General features: G+C 46.5%; 2 protein-coding genes across 2 annotated transcripts; both read right to left on the reverse strand.

Moving 5' to 3' along the window:
* Positions 1-1,273: 1,273 nt before the first annotated feature.
* On the reverse strand, positions 1,274-8,395 carry LOC110082447 (taste receptor type 1 member 1-like). The gene is made up of 6 exons (XM_078379075.1): positions 8,211-8,395; positions 7,358-7,725; positions 6,366-7,315; positions 4,552-4,761; positions 4,183-4,396; positions 1,274-3,470 (listed from the first exon to the last, which is right to left on the reverse strand). Exons 1-6 carry the CDS (start codon positions 8,393-8,395, stop codon positions 2,536-2,538), a joined length of 2,862 nt encoding a protein of 953 aa, XP_078235201.1. The 3' UTR covers positions 1,274-2,535.
* A 1,194-nt stretch (positions 8,396-9,589) lies between these two features.
* TAS1R1 (taste 1 receptor member 1) lies at positions 9,590-16,369 on the reverse strand. Its single transcript, XM_072977726.2, has 6 exons — positions 16,185-16,369; positions 15,456-15,786; positions 14,487-15,284; positions 13,614-13,823; positions 12,923-13,043; positions 9,590-11,687 (listed from the first exon to the last, which is right to left on the reverse strand). The coding sequence occupies exons 1-6, from the start codon at positions 16,367-16,369 to the stop codon at positions 10,753-10,755; spliced, it is 2,580 nt and encodes an 859-aa protein (XP_072833827.2). The 3' UTR covers positions 9,590-10,752.
* Positions 16,370-21,720: the final 5,351 nt, after the last annotated feature.

Here is a 21,720-nt window from a genome sequence, read left to right on the forward strand (position 1 = left end):
CTAAACAGGACAAACCCCCCCCCCCCCCGGTAACTGCGAGCCGTTCCCGGGAGAGGAGAGGAGGCAAAATGTAGCCTTGAGGAATAAATATTCAATAAAAGTTAAACAATCTCTCTTTGGCCACGAACTATCCAATGACGGATTTAAAAAGAATTCAGATTGTAACCTTTCCAGTGGTTTCATATATTTAATTGCAAAACATTCAGTGGTTTGGCCAGCAATCGGACCACAAAACGTGCAATTATTCCCTTAATCAACATTCGGGGCAAAACATCCAATGATATAATAATATTGGGGGCACAAAACAGGCTGTCGCTTATTTTATTTATTTATTTAACATTTTTACCCCAACTTTCTCCTTGAAAAGGATCCAAGATGGGTTTACAGACAAGGAAAGACAACATTTAAAGGTGAAAACAATGAGTATACAACGGTGGTTAACATCATTAAAAGACAATATTGAAAACTGCGAACAATATCTGAAGCAGTGTTTAAAAACAAACCCAATGACAGAAAAATGGAATGCATTAAAATCAAAAAGGCAGTTCAGAAAGCAAAGTTGTAAATACAAGAGTCAGTACTCTGTATGCCTGATAGGGGGCATTCTGGCATCATGCATGTGGAAGGAACATGGGGACACGGGTCAGGGAAGGTGTGTTTCCAGACATTTGGGGCCTAAATCAGCCCTTCCTGAGAAGGTCAGTTGACAGCAGGGGTGGCAGCTTCAGTCCCAAAACATAGGGAGACTACTGTTGCCACCATCGGCTCCTGCAAGTGCACGTATGTGCACACCTTTTGCAATGTTTCTATTTTCGGGCCTCATGGGCCAACTCTTTGAAACAGTTTAGAAAGGCTCCCCAAATTATGGGCAAATCCAGAGTCTGTAAAGTGAACACTTCTGCTGTTTTGCCTTTGTTTTGTCCCTTGAGTCATTTTCATGTTTTCAATGTCCTAGAAAGCAACCTCAGTTATTGATGGAGGGAAGTGTTTGGCAGCACATCAGGAAGATAATACAAAAGGAACTGCTCTGAATAGAAAGAGAGAAGGCCAAGGTGCTGCCCAGTTTTTAAAATGCTAATTAGTGAGACCCTAGCTTCCTCCCTCCGCTTGGCTAAGGCTGCACAACCCCCAGCGGGTGGGTGATGCTGTAACCAGGGATGGTTCTGGGAAATGGCTGAGCCACACTGCCGCTGCTGCAATAACAACCCGCCCCTGATGGCCCTAAACACACGTATTCTTTTGGATTTGAGAGAAAATAAGCACACCAATGCCAGAAGGTTGCAAAACTTTATTAAAGGAAAAGGACAACTTATCATGAAATGATTAGAGAATATAAAATAATAGCAGCAATATAATGCAAAACAGGTAGTAAAAGGTAAACAATGTTGTAAAAAAACTTAATGAAGAATAACACAAAGGCAAGAAACAGTAAAGAAAAGAAAAGATATGAGCTGAGCCACGTCTGCCTTCTAGAAGTCTCTGGAAAGAACAGTGGTTCATTCCAAGTGTACACCACCTCCTGGGTATGGCAGATCCCGAGACTACCTGAAAGAGTTTTCAGGGAGCTTTTATACCTTCCAGGCAGCTAGTACCTGCCCCCAACCAGCACCACAAGAAATTATTTCTTCATTACAAATGACAGAAAAGCAACTCACTACTGGTGCTGTGACAAGCAGTTGTCTTAATAATTTGCAAAAACGGCAGCACAGATGTCTTCAAACCACTGCACTAATGAGCAAAGTGATATCTCCTAGTTTCCCAACTCCAGATGTCCAAAATTAATGGCTTTGGCTGGTACAACAGAGATAAACACATATCCTTCCAAGACAATCATCTGCCAAGTCAAGGCAGAGATCATGAGAAAAGAATCAGAGCTGTAGAGCTAAGTCATCTTTTCACAAAAGACTCATGGGCACTAAAGGCCCGAATGATGATGGAAGCCTAAGGATACCAAATTGGATGCAGGGGAGAAGTTGCAAACTACCACTCTGCCTAGATCTCCTTGATATGACAAAGGTCTTCTGCAATGGCACTGCACTGCCATACATCTCTGAACCAAAAGGGGGAGGAGATTGTGAACAGCAAAAAGAGAGAGAGAGAGAGAGAAGAAGAAGAAGAAGAAGAAGAAGAAGAAGAAGAAGAAGAAGAAGAAGAAGAAGAAGAAGAAGAAGAAGAAGAAGAAGAAGAAGAAGAAGAAGAAGAAGAAGTTGGTAAACTAGGTGACAAGAGGACTGTCAAGGAGCATTTCTGAACTCTGAACCAGAAGGAGGAGGAGAATATAAATATCAACAAGAAGATGAAGCTGGTATACTTGGTGGTGGTGGGCTGTCAGAGAGCATTTCCCAATTTCTCCTGAAAAGAGGGAAGGGGGATTTTCTTTCCTTATCAGTCATGAAACTGTAGGAATTTTCTTCCTCAGCACCATACTGCTCCTCTACATTCCCCTTTTTACCTGGTGGATCTGGCCCAACTCCCAACCTCCACCACTCAGCCAAACAGACCCTGCCACTCCAACACAAAGCAGCCTCCTGCCAGTCAACCTGCTGCGTTGATCCGTTTGGTGTAACTCTGGATGGACATCTGGAAGTGCTCGCTGGTGTTGCGTTCAGAGTGAAAAAGGATGACGTAGACCTTGGGGACAAAGTAATTCCCAAATATACCACACAAGTTGATGAGCTGGGAGGTGACAAAAATAGCAGTTAGGTACTGGCCTGTGTAGAGCCTGCGTGTGACGAAATCAGAGACAAAGCAGGCAAAATAGATGAGGAGGCTGAAAGTGATGCATTTGGCCTCGTTGTAGCTGCTGGGAAGGTCTTTCCCCATGTAACTGATCACGAAGCAAACAATCCCCAAGAGAGTGTTGTAGAGCAACCCGCTTAGCCAGAGTGTGGTATCACCTACGCTACACTCTAGGACAGTCAAGTTGTCATAAGCATTGACGTTTTTCTGTGGAATGGGCGGTCGGATGCTCAGGTGCACCAGGGTTATCATCCCTTGCACAGCTGTGAGACTTCCTATCAAGACACTTGACCCATGATGCCTCCTCCAGGCCTCCAACAGGCCCGGGGTCTTGGTAGCCATCTTGAAGATGATGACGATCTGGAAAGATCGAGCCGCCATGCAGGAAAGGCAAATGGTAGAGCTGACATTAAACAAAGGGGACCTTAGGAGACAGCTGAGTTTGCTGGGAACCCCAAAGGAGGCGTAGAGGCTGAAGCTGGCACAGGCCAGAGAGCAGAGCATCACTACCGCCAGCCAGCCGCCAGCTGACTTCACAACCGGTGTCTGGAGGTGCCATATAAAGAGGGCCCCGGTCCCGACCATCAGCAGAAGCCCCAGGCTAATGCAGGTCAGAAGGACCAAGGAGACCCGTTCGTCCCATGCCAGGAACTCGACGGAGCGATCAAAACAGGCCTCGCTTCCGGCGGGGGACCACTGATCTTCCTTGCACTTCTGGCAAGTGGAGAAACCTGTAGGAGGTGAGAGCAGTAATCATTGGGAGCGTCCTGCCTCTTTTTTCCCCACATTATCCCCACTTTATCCTCGCAGGAATTTTCTGAGGTTGGGCCACCAGGTGGAGAGAATGGCTGACCCAACATAACCCATGGAGTATCCTGGTTCAGAGGCAACCAGATTGAGGACCACACAAACAGAAGGAGGAGCAAACAGAAAACAGATGGCACTTTAAGACCATCAAAACCAGGTTCTATTCCTAAACATCTGCTGATTGATTTGTCCAGTCACCTCTACAGCTGACCAGCAGGTTTTATTGAACCAGGACATTGGAACTTTACTAGAAGTTGGAAGCTGCTGGTAAGAGCGGTACTTTGCTCTGTGCCATCAATTGGAAAACTGGGATGAGCTGACCCACCCTGATTCCAGGACATTTTCATGTTGTTCTTTGTGCAACAACATCCTGTTTCTGGTCATGCACCACTTGCCCAGGCCTTCCTCCAAGAAGATGCACAATTTCTACCCTGATGACATTTATTGCTAGTTGTGAGACCTACACCTTATCTGAACCTGCATGCCAAAATGAGCCTAGAATGAGTCTAGTGCATCATGTCCTCTTCAAGGATAACAAAAATTGTCTCAGATTTGGAACTTCTGGACCAATGTTTTCCTTTCCTTTCCTCTCTCGTGGACAAGGCACAAAACCACGAAACACCCTCCCCTGCAAACAACTAAACACTGAGAGAGCTGGTGAAATTATCAGAGTTGAGGACAGAGAGAGAGGCATGATAAAAGCGGCAGCTTTGCCTTTCCAGCACTCACTGCTTTTGTTCAGGAAGGTCCCCGGCGAACAAGGCAGGCAGTGGAAACAGCACCGTTGGGTCCCCTGTTGTATCTTCTCCTCACCTGGACCACAGTCAAGGGAACACACTGAGACTGGAACCTGGAGAGGAAGAGGAGGAGGAGGAAGAAGAAGAAGGTCACACCATTTGGGGGAACAGCTTCTTCTGTGGCTGGAATGCCCTCTCTGTCTTGGGATCTGTTTTTCTCCACTGAGGAACAACATCTCAGCGCTCTTGGAGGAGGCTGCCTCATTACCTGGTTGTCTTTGGTGTGCCACAGCAGCTTCTCCTTGTCAATGCTCAAACCGCCTGAGTTGTCATAGGAGCCGATCACGCTGTAGTTCCAGGTCTGCCCAGCCCAGTTCCATAAGACCAATTCGTAGCCGTCCAAAATGTCCCCGTTGGTGTCAAAGCGGACCTGCCTGTGGAAGAGGCTGAAGTTCGCCTGCCTCATTTCCTTCAGGAGCTGCAGAAAAAAGAGTGAGGACAGTCTTGAGACCAAGGAAGGGCCTGGGCCAAGAGGACTTGCATGACCCCTCAAGGGACCGACTGAATCCCCCTTGGAATCATTGTCCTTTAAGGTGAGGGCCTTAATTGAAAGTGGTTTCATCCTGAATGATCACGTAAGAGCCATTAACGTTAAAAGAGACCCACTCCTCATTGGTTGATACCAAACAATCCAGTAGCCTGCATTTTTGGGCTCTCCCTTCTGGAGAGCAGTTGGCATTGCCAATTATCAGAATGTGCACCTCCATTTCCAGAATCACTTCTGCTTCACTACTCAGCACCTATTGCATGGAAAATCACAATAGCACAAAAGTATGGAAAGATCAGTCCAGTCTCCTCAAACAACACCCTCTCTTGTACAAAAACTCACTCATTACCCTAGAAGCATTTAAGGTAGAAAAAGATACATGTACTTATAGTTACCATTTGAAGTTACAGTCAGAAGAAAAAGGGGGAAAGGACTCTGCATGCTTGTTGCTTATAGTCAGACAAAGGCAAGAGGCTGTCAACAAAACAATGGAAGCAAAACCAAACAAGAAGAGGGGACAGAGGTTTGCCTCAAATGCCTGTGATGGAAAATATAACTTTTTAAAACTAAACTAGTGGCAAAGGACAGTCACATTAGACTGTAAAACACCCCTCTCACTAATAGTGCATGCAAGATTGCTGCTATCTCAACCACTCATGCACTTGGAACCATTATGCAATTTGGAACAAGGGGTGAGAGCAGCACCAATGTCATGACTCCTGAACCTTTCTATTGCAGAAGCATAAAGGTTGATAAAAGTCATGTATATCATTAGTTAATCCACAACCACGTACGGTGAAGCCTTAGCAGGAACAGCAGCGCTGCAGCGGGTGTGCATACTTTGCTACCTGCTCGGCTGCCAAAATGCTCCTCTCTTCTCCTCCCCTAGGTCTAGGTTGCTGTATCGCCTGCTTAGATGTGAAGTGGCTTCTGGTCCATTTACCAGGATTTTCTTCATGACCATTTCTATTTTTATACAGTCTAAATCCACCCAAATTCTGCAACTTTACCCTTCAACCCTATGTCATATTTATTTACTTAGGATAAATATAATGAATGTGTTTTTTCCCCCAATATGTTTTCTAACTGGATTTCTTAGTGATACCTTTGTTACACCCAGTGTGGTATAGTGGATAGAGCGATGGACTAGGACTCGAATCTCCAGTTTGCCATGGAAAATCGCTAGGGAAGTGAAACTCGTAAAACCGCCCCTTAAATATCTTACTTACCTTGAAACTCTATTAGAGTTTTGGTAGGTTGGTTCCAACTTGACAGCACATAACTTAACTAACTAGCATTTGTAGAAGCCTTGATTGAACATGAACCATATGGGACAGAACAACAAATGCTTTCAATAGATTTCAAAGTGTTTCTCAGTTAGTACAGCCATCAGTCGACAACAGAAAGCAATGCAGGGATGAACCTGTAAAGTATCTCATTAGGGGAAGGGATAGGGGTTGGGTTGATGGGGGAAGGGTATACCATGCGAGGGTTCTCCATGCCTGATTCCAAGAGAGAGGAAGAGAGGGACCAACCTGCCAAGGATAGATTGTGTCTTTGCGGCATTCCCCTGTTTGGCAGTCCAGCAGGCGATGCAGGCCATGGGCGACAGTATAAACAGCAGAGTAGACATTGAAAATTGCCCGAGAATCACGGGGTGATATCTCCAATCCACTGTGCGATGGCTCCCATTCATCTGGCCTGCAAAACTGGGTACAGAGCTGGCTGCATGCTTCCCTACAATGCTGGCAGGAGCTCCTGGCGCTGCCAATATCATTCAGCCCACCCGTGGCTTCCTTACACCAAACAAGAGCTGCTTCAAATGCCTTCATTCCCAACTGGTGGGCTTCCTTGAGTGCCACACCAATGACTGTGCCGATGTCACGGATTCCATGGATCATCGAGATATCTGAGGCCAGTGACCAGTCCTCTGTGCCCAGCCATACCTTTCCAGTCACATTCAGCCGAATCACCTCCTGGAAGAAAGATCCGATGCTCTGCCTGTTGGCATAGACAATGGTCACACTGGCACCAGCACTCACCAAATTGTGCACAATCGTGCTGAGTTCAGAACGGTTGGCATCGGGTTCGGCAGGAAGGATCCCTTGATAGGCAATGCAGATGCCCACCCTGGCACTCCTTTCATGAAGCTTCTGCAAGCCCTGTATGCCATAGTTGTTGTTGCTGGCCACCACGGCCACCCATGTCCAGTTGAAGGCTTCCAACAGGTGTATCAAGGCACAAACCTGCATATAATCAGGGGGGATGGTGCGCAGGAAGGAAGGGTAGAGGTATTTGAGGCTGAGTACTGGGCTGCTGGCTTCATAGCTGACCTGGAAGAAGGAAGGAGGAAAGAGGCACCCAAAGAGGTACAAAAGAAGTTCTAGGTCTTCACACAAGATGTTAAAAGAACCAGTACTAGTAGGGGAGTGGACAAGACAAGCCCTGGGATTCCCTTCCATCCCTAAAGTTCTACTACTCAACGCTCAAGGGAGTTTCAGCTGAAGGTTGCCCATCCTTCAGAAACCCCTGGCTGTTTGCTGGCTTACCACTGGGATACGGAAGTTGCCTAGCAGACTGGCTGTCAAGACAGCCTCATCGCTGGAATCCGGCCCAACGGCGGCCACTGCCTTAGGCAGGTACCGAGCGTAGTTGGCGTCTACTTCCACCTGCTGATGACCGATGCAGCCTTCTCGGTCCTTGGACAGCAGGCTCAGCGTGGCGTACATGTTGGTCGAGGAGGTGCAGCTGTCGTAGATTTCATATCCCAGAGTGAGGTTGGGCAGGAGGCAGCTGGAGTTGTTGATCTCCTCCACAGCGAACCGCATGGCCTGGACGAGGTGATAGCCATGGACATTTCTGTTGTCGTATGGGCTGCACAGAGGAGAAGGAGATTGAAGCCGTCAGAGGCTGCTGTTTCTAAGATTGATGCTGAGCAGGGGGTGTAGCTGCGGGCATCATGTGGTCCCTGGCCATCAGACCCCTTTGCCCACCTCCAACGCCTTTTACTTGTTCCAGTGCGTATGTTTAATCCTCACAGTTCTCAGGCAGGAAATTGCTCAGCCACGTGCATGGTGAAGACTCAACAGCACTCATTGGTGGAACAACTGAGTGGCAAGTAGGTAAAGGACTGAAGAAAGTGCTTTGTCACCCCACAGTGTCACATATTTATTCCCCGTGCTCCAGTTCCTTCCTGCATAGAGGTAAAGGGGATGCTGAAGACTCTTCTCACCCCCAGTTTATCCTTTGTTCAGAAGCTCCTTGTAGGTTGTTGTGGCCAAAATGGTGTGACAGGCCAAAGTCATCCGGCAAGTGTCATGGCTAGGTGGGGATTTGAAGCCCTGTGCCCTGAATATGTGCCAACTTACCTTCTCACTTACCTCTTACAGACATCCACCTCTGGCTTGGATTTCTGGCTTCGGATGATGTTCTTGCGGTGAATGGGAAATAGTCCTGCAATCATATAATCTCCTTCCAGGGTCAAGGGGGAGGAAAGCCCCTGACTGCTGCTGCCCCACAGAGCCCAAAGGGGCAGGTGTAGGAAGAGGAGCGAAGAAGGAGCCATCCGGGTGGTTGGAGGAGGCACTGACACAGCCACCAAGATGCCCTGTTTTTGTAGGAAAGAACAAGGAAGGGCACCCAGCAGATGGACAGCCCTGCGGTTAGCATATCTGAACCATCCGGGATCATTTCCATGAACCTTCCCACCTGGAGTTTGTTTGCTGTGGCAGAGCAAATGACATCGGTGATCTTTCAGGAGAAGAGAGGTCATAGGATGTGGGAAGAAAACTAAGCAAATGGTGGGGTTTAATTTTCTTCTCCTTTTCATCAAGGGTGCCCACATGGTTTGATCTGTGTTTCCTCTGGGCTTCCTATGGACTTTGAGAAGGAAACAATGTCTTCTCATCTTTCACAGCATTTCTTCCTTATCTCTTTCTCTCTCACTTACATCCACTCACTTGGAGACACCCTTCAAATCCACTCCTTTAGTCATGCTGCAGACTGTTCTGCGAGAACTATGCCTGCCAGAATAGCTTTGAGGAGGCATGCCTGGCTGAGATCCTGTAACATCCCAGAAGATTCAAGCATCTGTATATAGGACCTCTTCAACACCAATATGGACAAGGTGGTGTAGGATCTTTACAAAAAGTGCACAGCAGATAAAGCACATGAGTATCATGTGCCAAAAATGAAGTTTGTTGCTGTTACATGCCATCAACTTTCTTCTTACTTAGGGTGACCCTGTGAAAGAGCAATCTTCAAAATGTCCTGCCCTCAACTGCCCTGCTCAGCTCTTGAAAACTCAACCACTGAAGTTATCATATATACATTCCTCTGTTTCAACACTCTATTGGAGGAGTTGCAGAGCATTTATGGTGTTTCTGTAACAAAGTCAAGCCGTTTGGGGATACCTTTTTTACCAAATAAGAATGATTCCTGGGCAATCCATAATCAAATCTTCAGATTTAGTATTATTTTATGATGCACATCTACAATGCAAATCTTTAGTGGCTGCCAGAATAATTATTCCTAAATTCTGGAGGGATCTCTGATGGGTTTCAGTTATGATTTGGTATAGCGAAATATGGCAGATAGCATTCATTATAGGAAAAATTAACAGATAAACTTTGGACAGCAAAAGAAATAAAACATTTCTTCATTAAAGATGACAGAAGAGTAATTTATGAATTGGTACTATAACAAGAATATCAAGAACGTTCTCTTAAAAATTTGCCTGGACACACATTAAGATGAAAGGTATTAGGAAACTGTTTATTAAAACTAGCAGAGAAATCAATACATATATGCCCTACAATGCCAGGAGAGAACGCCAAATTCCAGAACATGTAGGATAGCTTTTATAGAAAATTGTACAAAATGTCATAAACAAATACAACAAGCTAGTTTCCTTGTAGTCATCTTTTCTTACTGGACGTATCTAAGCTGAAACATTTCTGTGGCATCTGGCTTGTCTGCCCAACATGAAAGATACAATTTACCTGGTACTGTACTTTCTCTGGTGGAATGTCTTTGCCCTCTTGATCCAAAGAGTGGAATGCTTGTCTCAACTGTTCTATAAGACCTTGTTAGCAATAGAGATACAAAAATGCCTGTGTGCCTTCAGCTTTGTAGATAATGGCTGTTACCCATAATACATTTGGCTTAGTAGTACTATAAGGGATAAGCATAGGGAAATTACACTGGCTGTTTTAGTACATACATTTTCTAAAGTTTTAAACATGTGGTTATACTTTAAGAGTTAAAATGAAGAAGAATCCTAATAACATATCTTACTAACTGGCAGAAATGACGACACAGATGTATTCAAAGCACTTCACTAATGAACAAAGTGATACCTCCTAGTTTCCCAAGACTGGGTATTTAAAATTAATGGCTTTGGCTGGTACAGCAGAGATAAATACATACCATTCCAAGACAATCATCTGCCAAGTCAAAGCAGAGATCAGAAGAAGAGAAGCAGAGCTGTAAAGCTAAGTCATATTCTAACAGACTCAGCCTGAGAATGGGCACTAAAGGCCTGAATGGAAGCCTAACACTAGCAACTTGGATGCAAGGGAAAAGTCATCATCCCCCACAATACCTAGACCTTCTTGACATGACAAAGCTGTTCTGCAATGGCACTGGAACGTCATGCACTCTGAACCAGAAGAAGGAGGAGAATATAAATAACAACAACAAGATGAAGCTTGTATACTTGGTAGTGGTGGGCTGTCAGAGAGCATTTCCCAATTTCTCCTGAAAAGGGGGATTTTCTTTCCTTATCAATCATGAAACTGTAGGAATTTTCTTCCTCAGCACCATACATTCCCCTTTTCACCTGGTGGATCTGGCCTAACTCCCAACCTCCACCACTCAGCCAAACAGACCCTGCCACTCCAACACGAAGCAGCCTCCTGCCACTCAGCCTGCTGCGTTGATCCGTTTGGTGTAACTCTGGATGGACATCTGGAAGTGTTCGCTAGTGTTCCGTTCAGAGTGAAAAAGGATGATGTAGACCTTGGGGACAAAGTAATTCCCAAAGATGCCGCACAGGGAGGTGAAGTGGGAGACTACATACATGGTCAAGAGTTTCTGTCCTGTGTCAATGCTGCGTGTGACAGAATAAGTCACAAGAGAGGCAAAGTAGATGAGGAGGCTGAAAGTGATGCATTTGGCCTCGTTGTAGCTGCTAGGAAGGTCTTTCCCCATGTAACTGATCACGAAGCAAGAAATCCCCAAGAGAGTGTTATAGAGCAACCCGCTTAGACAGAGTGTGGAGTCACCTACACTACACTCTAGGACAGTCACATTGTCATAGGCATCATAGTTCTTCTGCGGAACGGGCGTTCGGATGCTCAGGTGCATCAAGGTTATCACCCCCTGCACAGCTGTGAGACTTCCTATCAAGACACTTGACCCATGGTGCCTCCTCCAGGCCTCCAACAGGCCCGGGGTCTTGGTGGCCATCTTGAAGATGATGACGATCTGGAAAGATCGAGCCGCCATGCAGGAAAGGCAAATGGCAAAGCTGACGTTAAACAAAGGGGACCTTAGGAGACAGCTGAGTTTGCTGGGAACCCCAAAGGAGGCGTAGAGGCTGAAGCTGGCGCAGGCCAGAGAGCAGAGCATCACTACCGCCAGCCAGCCGCCAGCTGACTTCACAACCGGTGTCTGCAGGTGCCATATAAAGAGGGCCCCGGTCCCGACCATCAGCAGAAGCCCCAGGCTAATGCAGGTCAGAAGGACCAAGGAGACCCGTTCGTCCCATGCCAGGAACTCGACGGAGCGATCAAAACAGGCCTCGCTTCCGGCAGGGGACCACTGATCTTCCTTGCACTTCTGGCAAGTGGAGAAACCTGTGGGAGGTGAGAGCAGTAATCAGTGGGAGCAAAGGTCCTGCCTCCTTTTTCCCACATTATCCCCACTTTACCCTTGCAGGATTTTTCTGAGGTTGGGCCACCAGGTGGAGAGAATGGCTGGCCCAACATAACTCATGGAGTATCCTGGTTCAGAGGCAACCAGATTGAGGACCACAAACAGAAGGAGGAGCAAACAGAAAATGGACAGCACTCCAGGACCATTAAAACCAGGTTCTGTTCCTAAACACCTACTGATTGATTTGTCCAGTCACCTCTACAGCTGACCAGCAGGTTTTATTTAACCAGAACATTGGACCTTTACTAGAAGCTGGAAGCTGCTGGTAAGAAGAACCTTGCTCTGTGGAAGACTGGGGTGAGCTGAACCCACCCTGATCCAAGGACATTTCCATCTTGCTCTCTCTGCAACAAGATCCCGTTTCTGGTCATGCACCACTCGGCCAGTCTTTCATTCCAGAGGATGCAGGTGTGACCGCAATTCCTAACCTGAAAACCACCAGTTTCAGAATCCATAAGGGAGATTTGGGAGGGTTTACAAATCTCACTGCTTCTCAGAGCCCTTTGCCAGGGAACTAGCAAGGGCCTCTAAATGATGCAGGAGTTGCGTGCAACATCAGCCAAAGTTTAGCGAAAAGCAACTGATTTCTTGATTGGCAGAACTTCTGGAGCCTCAAGGAAAACAGGCAAAAACAACAACCTGCCCTAGACATTTGTGGTGCAGGTGCAGATGTTTTAACACACAGGAACACACCATTTTTCTTAAAGGGACTCCCTTTCCGCACACTTCATCCAAGTGAATGACCAAATCTGTCCATTCCTTAGTATGTTTTTAAACCTTAATTTAACAAAGCAGACCTTGATTGCTAGTTTTTGGACGCACAGCCCATCTGAACCTGAATTCCAAGTTGAGCCTAGAATACGTCCATGGATCTCCCAGCCAAAACATTAATACTTCCTCAAGAATAACAAAAATGTTCGCAGATTTTGAAACTCTGCACTGATTTTGTCTTCAGTCCTTATTCAACACTCTAAGCATGACTGTCATAGGAGAAGAAACCAAACCACCAACAACCCTCTCCTGCAAACAATTAGATACTGGGACAGCTGGTGAAATTATTAGAGTCAGTCGGATTTGAAGTGAGAGAATGGGGCATGATAACAGCGGCAGCTTCCTCTTAACTGGCCAGGAGGTGTGTGGCTTTTCAGGCACTCACTGCTTTTGTTCAGGAAGGTCCCCGATGAACAAGGCAGGCAGTGGAAACAGCACCGTTGGGTCCCCTGTTGTATCTTCTCCTCACCTGGACCGCAGTCAAGGGAACATACTGAGACTGGAACCTGGAGAGGAAGAGGAAGAGGAGGAAAAAGAGGAAGAGGAAGATCAAACCATGAAGGAGGTAGCTCAAAGGGACAGACTTGAGCCATTCAGGTAGAGCCCATAGAGATAAAATTCTGTGCACCCACTTTAGACAGGTGGAGAAAATTCCAGATGGATTCCAGGGAGAAATCCCATGGAGAATTTTCTCTTCTCTGGAGAGATTTTCACCTGTCTGGCCTTTCCTTGACCAGGCAGCCTTGGAGCCCCATGGCCTGTAGCAGCGGACCAAGCCAGGCTGCTTCCAAGGGAATGTAAGCACAGGCTTCCAGTTGAGGATATCCCAGAGGTGGCCCAGAACCGTTGGGAAGAAAAACAACATCTTTGGCAGCCGTGGTTAAGGCCCTCACAAAATTGCCAGTTGTTTGACTGAGACATTCAGGGCATCGTGCATTAGTGAGAGAAAGGGGGGAACACACACCATTTGGGGGAACAGCTTCTTCTGTGGCTGGAATGACTTCTCTGTCTTGGGATCTGTTTTTCTCCACTGAGGAACAACATCTCAGCGCTCTTAGGGGAGGCCGCCTCATTACCTGGTTCTCTTCGGTGTGCCACAGCAGCTTCTCCTTGTCAATGCTCAAACCGCCTGAGTTGTCGTAGGAGCCGATCACGCTGTAGTTCCAGGTCTGCCCAGCCCAGTTCCATAAGACCAATTCGTAGCCGTCCAAAATGTCCCCGTTGGTGTCAAAGCGGACCTGCCTGTGGAAGAGGCTGAAGTTCGCCTGCCTCATTTCCTTCAGGAGCTGCAGAAAAAAGAGTGAGGACAGTCTTGAGACCAAGGAAGGGCATGGGCCGAGAGAACTTGCATGACCCCTCAAGGGACCGACTGAATGCCCCTTGGAATCATTGTCCTTTAAGGCGAGATTTAGGAGACTGTAGGTGACTTAAAACTAAGCAATGGGGGGGGGGCGGAGTGTCTTTGCTTTTCTGTAAACAACCTGGGTTAGAGAACAAGATGACTGCCTTGTCATGAGGACCCCACCTACATATTAATAACCCTAAATCCACTCAGATTCTGCAATCCCATTTTTCCAACCCAACCTCTGTTATTCATGTAGCTAGAATAAACTGAATTCCTCCTCTCCCATGGCAATATCTTTTTCTAACTGAATTTCCTAAGGGTAGTATTAGGACAGGTGTCATTTAACATATCACGTACCTTAGAATCCCTGTTAGTTTTGCCTTTTGACTTGATGGCACATAACAACAAATGCATTCAATAGATTTCAAAGTATGCTCAGTTAGTAAAGTCATCAACTGACAACAGAAAGCAATGCAAGGATGAACGCAGCGCCTGTAAAGTATCTCATTAGGGGAAAGGATAAGGGTTGGGTTGATGGGGGAAGGGTATACCATGCGGGGGTTCTCTGTGCCTAATTCCAAGAGAGAGGAAGAGAGGGACCAACCTGCCAAGGATAGATTGTGTCTTTGCGGCATTCCCCTGTTTGGCAGTCCAGCAGGCGATGCAGGCCATGGGCGACAGTATAAACAGCAGAGTAGACATTGAAAATTGCCCGAGAATCACGGGGTGATATCTCCAATCCACTGTGTGATGGCTCCCATTTATCTGGCCTGCAAAACTGGGTACAGAGCTGGCTGCATGCTTCCCTACAATGCTGGCAGGAGCTCCTGGCGCTGCCAGTGTCATTCAGCCCACCCGTGGCTTCCTTACACCCGACAAGAGCTGCTTCAAATGTCTTCATTCCCCAAAGGTAGGCCTGTTTTAATGACACGCCAATGACTGTGCCGATGCCATGGATTCCATGGATCATCGAGATATCTGAGGCCAGTGACCAGTCCTCTGTGCCCAGCCATACCTTTCCAGTCACGTTCAGCCGAACCACCACTTGGAAGAAAGAGGCAGCGCTCTCTCTGTTGGCATAGACAATGGTCACACTGGCACCGGAGCTCACCAAATTGTGCACAATCTTTGCCTCCTCTAGGCTGTTGGGATTGTTGCTGGAGGGGAGGACCCCTTGATAGGCAAAGCAGACGCCTGCTTCAGCACTCATATCTTGCAGGATCTCCACAGCTTGGAGGCCATAGTGGTCGTTGCTGGCCACCACTGCCACCCACGTCCAGTTGAAGGCTTCCAGCAGGTGTATCAAGGCACAAGACTGCACATAGTTAGTGGGGACGGTGCGCAAGAAGGAGGGATACAGGCGCTTGTTGCTCAGTGCTGTGCTGGTGGCTTCATAGCTGACCTGGAAGAAGAGAAGAAAAATGACATCAAGCTCTGCTGTTCACACAGGGGAGTGGACAAGACAAGCCCTGGGATTCCCTTCCATCCCTAAAGTTCTATCACTCAACGATCAGGGGAAGTTCAGCTGAAGGTTGCCCATCCTTCAGGAACCCCTGGCTGTTTGGTGGCTTACCACTGGGATACGGATGTTGCCTAGCAGACTGGCTGTCAAGACAGCCTCATCGCTGGAATCCGGCCCAACGGCGGCCACTGCCTTAGGCAGGTACCGAGCGTAGTTGGCGTCTACTTCCACCTGCTGATGACCAATGCAGCCTTCTCGGTCCTGGGACAGCAGGCTCAGCGTGGCATACATGTTGGTCGAGGAGGTGCAACTGTCATAGATTTCATAGCCCAGAGTGAGGTTGGGCAGGAGGCAGCTGGAGTTGTTGATCTCCTCCACAGCGAACCGCATGGCCTGGACGAGGTGATAGCCATGGACATTTCTGTTGTCGTATGGGCTGCACAGAGGAGGAGATTGAAGCCGTCAGAGGCTGCTGTTTCTAACATTGATGCTGAACAGGGGGTGTAGTTGCGGGAATCATGTGGTCACTGTCCATCAGATCCCTTTGCCCACCTCCAACGCCTTTTACTTGTTTCAGTGCATATGTTTAATCCTCACAGTTCTCAGGCAGGAAATTGCTCAGCTATGTGCATGGTGAAGACTCAACAGCACTCATTGGTGGAGCAACTGAGTGGCAAGTAGGTAAAGGACTGAAGAAAGTGCTTTGTCACCCCACAGTGCCACATATTTATCCTTTATTCAGAAGCTCCTTGTAAGTCGTTGTGGCCAAAATGGTGTGACATGACCAAAGTAATCCAGTGAGTGTGCTCTGAATATGTGCCCACTTACCTTCTCACTTACCTCTTACAAACATCCACCTCTGGCTTGGATTTCTGGCTTTGGATGATGTTCTTGCGGTGAATGGGAAATAGTCCTGTGATCGTATAATCTCCTTCCAGGGTCAAGGGGGTTGAAAGCCCCTGGCTGCTGCCGCCCCACAGAGCCCAAAGGGGCAGGTGTAGGAAGAGGAGCAAAGAAGGAGCCATCCGGGTGGTTGGAGGAGGCACTGACAGAACCGCCAAAGGATTCTCCTTTTGCAAGGCTCGGTTCGGTCAGAACAGGGCGTCGGGCAGCCCTGCGCTTAGCATCTCTGAGCCACCCAGCATCATTTCCATGAACCTCCCCACCTGGAGTTTGTTTGCAAATGGCACTGAACATCTTCCGGGAGCAAAGAATACCAAGCAAATTGTGGGGTTTAATTTTCATATCCTCTTCATCAAGGGAGCCCACATAGCATGATCTTTACTTCCCCTGGGCTCCCTAAGGATTTCTGGAGGGAAATAAACCACACCTCTTCTTCTATACCTCTTTCTCTCTGTAAGGGTATCATCATGACCACGATTTCTGTATATCTTTCTTTTCACGGGTTCTGCCATTCCAGCTCTTGAGCCTGGCAGTTTCCAGAAGCATGGCATCTCTGTGTTTGCCTTTTGTTCAAGCAAAGGGGCAGCTAGGGGTTGAACTTTGTTGTATTCGCGAAACAACTTTGTTGTTTTCCAGTTCTCTCCCCCCCCCCCCCCAACCAGTCAGGCCAGGTTGACGGGGCAGATCGTCAAATGTTCTTTCAGGAGAAAACTTTGAACAGTGGACCGGGGGGGGGGGGGGTTGGTGCTCATGCAGCTCCACCAACAACAGTCCGTGACCCACCTTTCTGAGGCCAGTTCTTGGAGATAGCAGCACAATATTTATTGAATATTTATTTGTTGAATGCTTATATATCTAATCGAATCTTGATTTGTTTATTAAAATCATCCGTGTATAACCCAAACCATGCTGCTCAAACCCATGGGAGCTCAAAGGAGAAATATAATTGCATCTGGGCAATGTCACCATCCTTACTTTTTGAGCTTTACGTCCCCTTGCTTCTACAGATCTCTGTGAGAATGAATTTTTGAAGCTTCTTCATATACTGTATATATAAAAAGTCAAGAAACATATTGCCTGTTGAGAATGACATGAGGAGGTTGGCTTTAACACTCAGCCATGAATTTTGAAGCTAGTTGCCCAGATACAAGTACTACCATTGCATTAAATATTAGGTTAAAATTATATTCTGAAAAATGTATTTCACTGTGTTTTCTTTGCCCCATTAAAATGCCCTTTTATGCAGATGTGGCGGCTGGGGGAACAGCAGGTTGCTTGGCTATTATAAAAGTAGGTCAAGACAGGTTGGGAACCACAGGTTTATAGATTTCTGTATTTGCTCTTTAAAGCAGGGGAACTCCTAGAAGAGAGCTTGAGAGAAAGGAGGAAATTCTTCCACATAAAGCAAAAAGTTATGGTTAAATCTCTTATGTTTAAAAGGAAGGCCATTCAGATGAGATATTAGCGCCGTCCCCCAGCAAAAACTCTATGGACCCATGAGTGCGCTCTTACTGTGCACCCTTTAACTGCCCCCAAAGTGAACACTAAAGCCTAATCCCTCAGTGTCACTGACATGCGACATAACATCCAACATGACATAAACTGGATGAGGGTGAAGAAACTGAAACTGAATCTAGACAATATGCCCTCTGAAAACACAGCTATGCAGCCTAGGAGTACTCCTGGATTCATTTCAGAGCCTGGATGCCCAAGGTTTCAGCTGTCGCAAGGAGTGCCTTTGCACAATTAAAACTAGTACACCAGCTGCACCCATTCCTGGAGAGGTCTGATCTGGCCCTGGTGGCACATGCCTTAGTTACATCTCTGCTGGACGACTGTAACTCGCTCTACATGGAAATGTCTATGGAACGTGTTAAGAAACTTTGTTATTCAATGATTCTATGAAACTTCAGTGCGTCCAAAATGCAGCAGCCAGATTGCTAACTAGGGCTGGACACAGGGGTCGCACAAGTCCCCTGTCACAGCAGCTCCACTGGCTGCTGATCTGTTGCCAAGCAGAATCCAAAATGTTGGTTTTCATCTATAAAGCCCTAAATGGCATGGTTCCAAGCTATCTCAAAGGTTGTATCTCCCATTATGAGCCTGCTCAAGTGCTAAGACCATTAAGAGAAGCCATCCCCTTAGTCCCACCACCTTCCCAGTTGGGTTTGGTGGGGACATCAGAGAGGGCCTTCTCTGTGGCTGCTCTGAGACTCTGGAACTCCCTGCCACTGGAGGCCAAGCTGGCCCTATCTTTGCTGTCCTTCTGCAAGCAGGAAAAGACCTTTTTCTTCAAACAAGCTTTCCCTAAGTGGGGTTATTAAAATAGATTGTCGTACTTTCCTGCATTGAAGGTGTTTTGGTGTTGCTTATGTTTGTTTGGCGGTTTTTTGTATTGTATTCTTCCATCCATGTAGTATAAAATTGTCATTGTTACTAATATTAAATACTGTCCTTTAATTGTTGTAAGCTGCCATGGATCCTTTTTAAGGAAAAGGGTGGATTTTAATTGAATAAATTTAAATAAACACTGTAGTAGTAGCATGGATGAGGTGACACGATATATAGTTTCTCATAGCGTCAAATTCCTTTAAAACAGATTTCCAGTGCCATCCTACCCACGGGAACATAATCTTTACTGTTCCAGTCCAGTTAAGCCATACCAGCTACGTCCTTGTGTTATGATACCTTATAGGCATGAGAATGGTTGTATTAGAATGGACCCAGAGTCCTCCTTTGGCTGTTTGTTTCGTTTCTGGACGGTGTATAGGATGGAGAAAGAACCATGGTCCCATTAGGCAGCCATTTGGGTTTGCACTCTTCAGAACAGTGTGCGGAACATTTCGAAAGATGCAGGCCACGGATGTCATTTCATGCCAGTAGACTCGTTTTCTGTTGCACCTGACATATCAACAGACCAGTTTCTGTCTGAGTTCTCAAGAATGGCCCTTTTTGGTGGGGGAAGCCTGTTGATCACGGGGGGGGGGGGGGCGGCGGCCACCCCGTTCGATCCAGGAAACTCCCAAATCAGCGAACGGGCAGAAACAAGCAGCTTCGGCTTGCTTGCAAGTCGCTGGCAGCCGGCCAAAGAAGCAAGAACCAGCCTTTTGACATCGCTGTTTACCATCGGGTGAGACTTTTATAACTAATTGCTTATACCCCTGAAAAATTCCTATACAGTATATGGAAAAAGAAATGCTGTCCCTCAGAAACTAAAAAGCGGCAGAAGATCTGGTGAGAGGGATAGCTGATGGAAAGGAAATAACTTTAAAATATACTTTGAGAATATTACAGTTTGATGCTGTGAAGCTTGAGAAATTTTCCTGCAACCTATATTTGATAATCTGAATTTTATTTTGACTATTTGGAATCTCTTGGCGTGGAGCCCAGGAGCTGTGACCTTGACTACTTGGCTGTTATTCCCTTTTGACTTCCTCTGAGCTTGGCTGGGAAGTTAACCCTAAAGTGGACTTTTAAGGCCATCTGCCGTGGATACAATATTGCAATGGCACAACAAGGAGAATTCTGGAACGGAATAAAACTTGCACTTGAAAGAATATTGGACACCGTGAAACCTCACTATGAAGAAGCAAAATTAGCTAATCAACATCAGATGGATTGTGGTCTGCAGGCAGCAGGGAGCGGCAAGGAAGGAGATGGGAATATCTCAGATGAGGCATCCCAATTAAAACAGCAGCTTGAGGAAATTGTTCCAAGAGAGGCACCGGTCTTGGATCAGGGAGGAGTGCCAGGGAGGGACAAGGGGAAAAAGACAGCAAAATTAACCAGAAGAGCCTCGTGGCACAGTGGTTAAAACGCTGTACTGCAGCTTAAACTGTGCTCACGACCTGGGGTTCAAATCCCAGGTAGCCGGCTCAAGGTTGACTCAGCCTTCCATCCTTCCGAGGTCAGTAAAATGAGTACCCAGCTTGCTGGGGGGGGGGGCAATGTGTAGCCTGTATAATTAAAATTGTAAACCGCCCGGAGAGTGCTTGTAGCGCTATGGGGCGGTATATAAGTCCAATAAATAAATAAATAAAATAAATAAGATGCCTGGAGGACTCACTGAGGATGGACTGGGTGCATAGAGAGTTGGTGGGCATAGATCAGACCTATAAAATGGCTTCAGAGGACATGAGGGATGACAGAAAACTTGAAAACACAGTAATATTAAATGAGAAAGAAATTAGAGAGGGAATTACCTAGAAAGATGAAAAAAGGGAAAACAAGGAAGGGCCCCTTAATATTGAAAACAGGTTTATATTCACCATTTGGATTTGTAAAAGGGTATATTCTGTATATTAAAAAGGAGAATTAAATTGAAATAAGGGAGGCCTAATTAGAGTAAAGATGTAATATGGTGATTTTTTATTTTAGGTAAACTAAATTAGATATGAGGGACGTGGTGGCGCTGCGGGCTAAACCGCAGAAGCCTGTGCTGCAGGGTCAGAAGACCAAGCAGTCATAAGATCGAATCCACGTGACGGAGTGAGCGCCCGTCGCTTGTCCCAGCTCCCGCCAATCTAGCGGTTCAAAAGCACACAAATGCGAGTAGATTAATAGGGACCACATCGGTGGGAAGGTAACAGCGTTCCATGTCTAAGTCGCTCTGGCCATGTGACCACGGAAGATTGTCTTTGGACAAAACGCTGGCTTTATGGCTTGGAAATGGGGATGAGCACCGCCCCCTAGAGTCGAACACGACTGGACAAAAATTGTCAAGGGGAACCTTTACCTTTACCTTAAATTAGATATAAAGCTGTGTTATGGATCTGGAACCACCTTTAATAAAAATGTTACTAGAAGACTGTTAAAAGAACAATAATTAGAAGAATTTTATATAATATGAGAGTAATATTATGATAGTGGTCATATTGTGTACTAAAATCTGTATGTGAATGGTTTGAATGCTTGAAAGATGTTTGGAATTGGGGGGGACAACCAGGAAAACACTGAGATGTAAAAAACAAATAATTGTAAGCAAAATATGTAACACGATGTCTGATAAGCACAAAACAATGTAGATAGACCGGAAAACTAATCAAATGTTTAAAACAAGAATGGCCCTTTTGCACCATTAACGTATCCATTTACTTTTATCCCACCTGACCACTGCAGGCATTGTGCCCATGAACTCATGCGAGGCTCTCCAGAAGTGGGCTGCAATCTGGGAGAGCTAGGACTGAAACAAACCTGCTCGTTTTTTAAGGCCACAAAAGTGTGCTACACACAGCACAGGTTTCAGTGTTCAACAGTAGCAACGCCAAGCAGGCAATGAGGAATACAAACAAAACAGCAGGTCTAACCTGCAGTAATGCCAGAGTTTGAGAAAGTGGCTTTTTGGATTTCTTTGGAAAGCAAGGGGGGAAACTCGGGAGCGAGCCGCAGGGCAGTCTTCTGTCAGTTTTTCGTCACTCAGTCTATGTGGCCGGCGTGACGAGGTACGCGAAGCGCCGGCTCGGCCGCTGGTGCC

This window comes from Pogona vitticeps, chromosome 7 (assembly GCF_051106095.1).
Source record: "Pogona vitticeps strain Pit_001003342236 chromosome 7, PviZW2.1, whole genome shotgun sequence".
NCBI lineage: Eukaryota > Metazoa > Chordata > Lepidosauria > Squamata > Agamidae > Pogona > Pogona vitticeps.

Bases quoted from the DNA above. Each gene is read 5' to 3' on its own strand.
- LOC110082447 (XM_078379075.1), bottom strand. From the start codon at position 8,395: ATGGCTCCTTCTTCGCTCCTCTTCCTACACCTGCCCCTTTGGGCTCTG. The intron at 7,316-7,357 runs GTTTCTGAAGGA...AACTCCCTTGAG, and splicing joins AAGCCAGCAAACAGCCAGGG to CGTTGAGTAGTAGAACTTTA. The intron at 4,762-6,365 runs GTTGGTCCCTCT...TTTTTTCTGCAG, and splicing joins ACACAATCTATCCTTGGCAG to CTCCTGAAGGAAATGAGGCA.
- TAS1R1 (XM_072977726.2), bottom strand. From the start codon at position 16,369: ATGGCTCCTTCTTTGCTCCTCTTCCTACACCTGCCCCTTTGGGCTCTG. The intron at 15,787-16,184 runs GTAAGTGAGAAG...ATCTCCTCCTCT, and splicing joins GAGGTGGATGTTTGTAAGAG to GTGCAGCCCATACGACAACA. The intron at 15,285-15,455 runs GTAAGCCACCAA...CTCTTCTTCCAG, and splicing joins GCAACATCCGTATCCCAGTG to GTCAGCTATGAAGCCACCAG.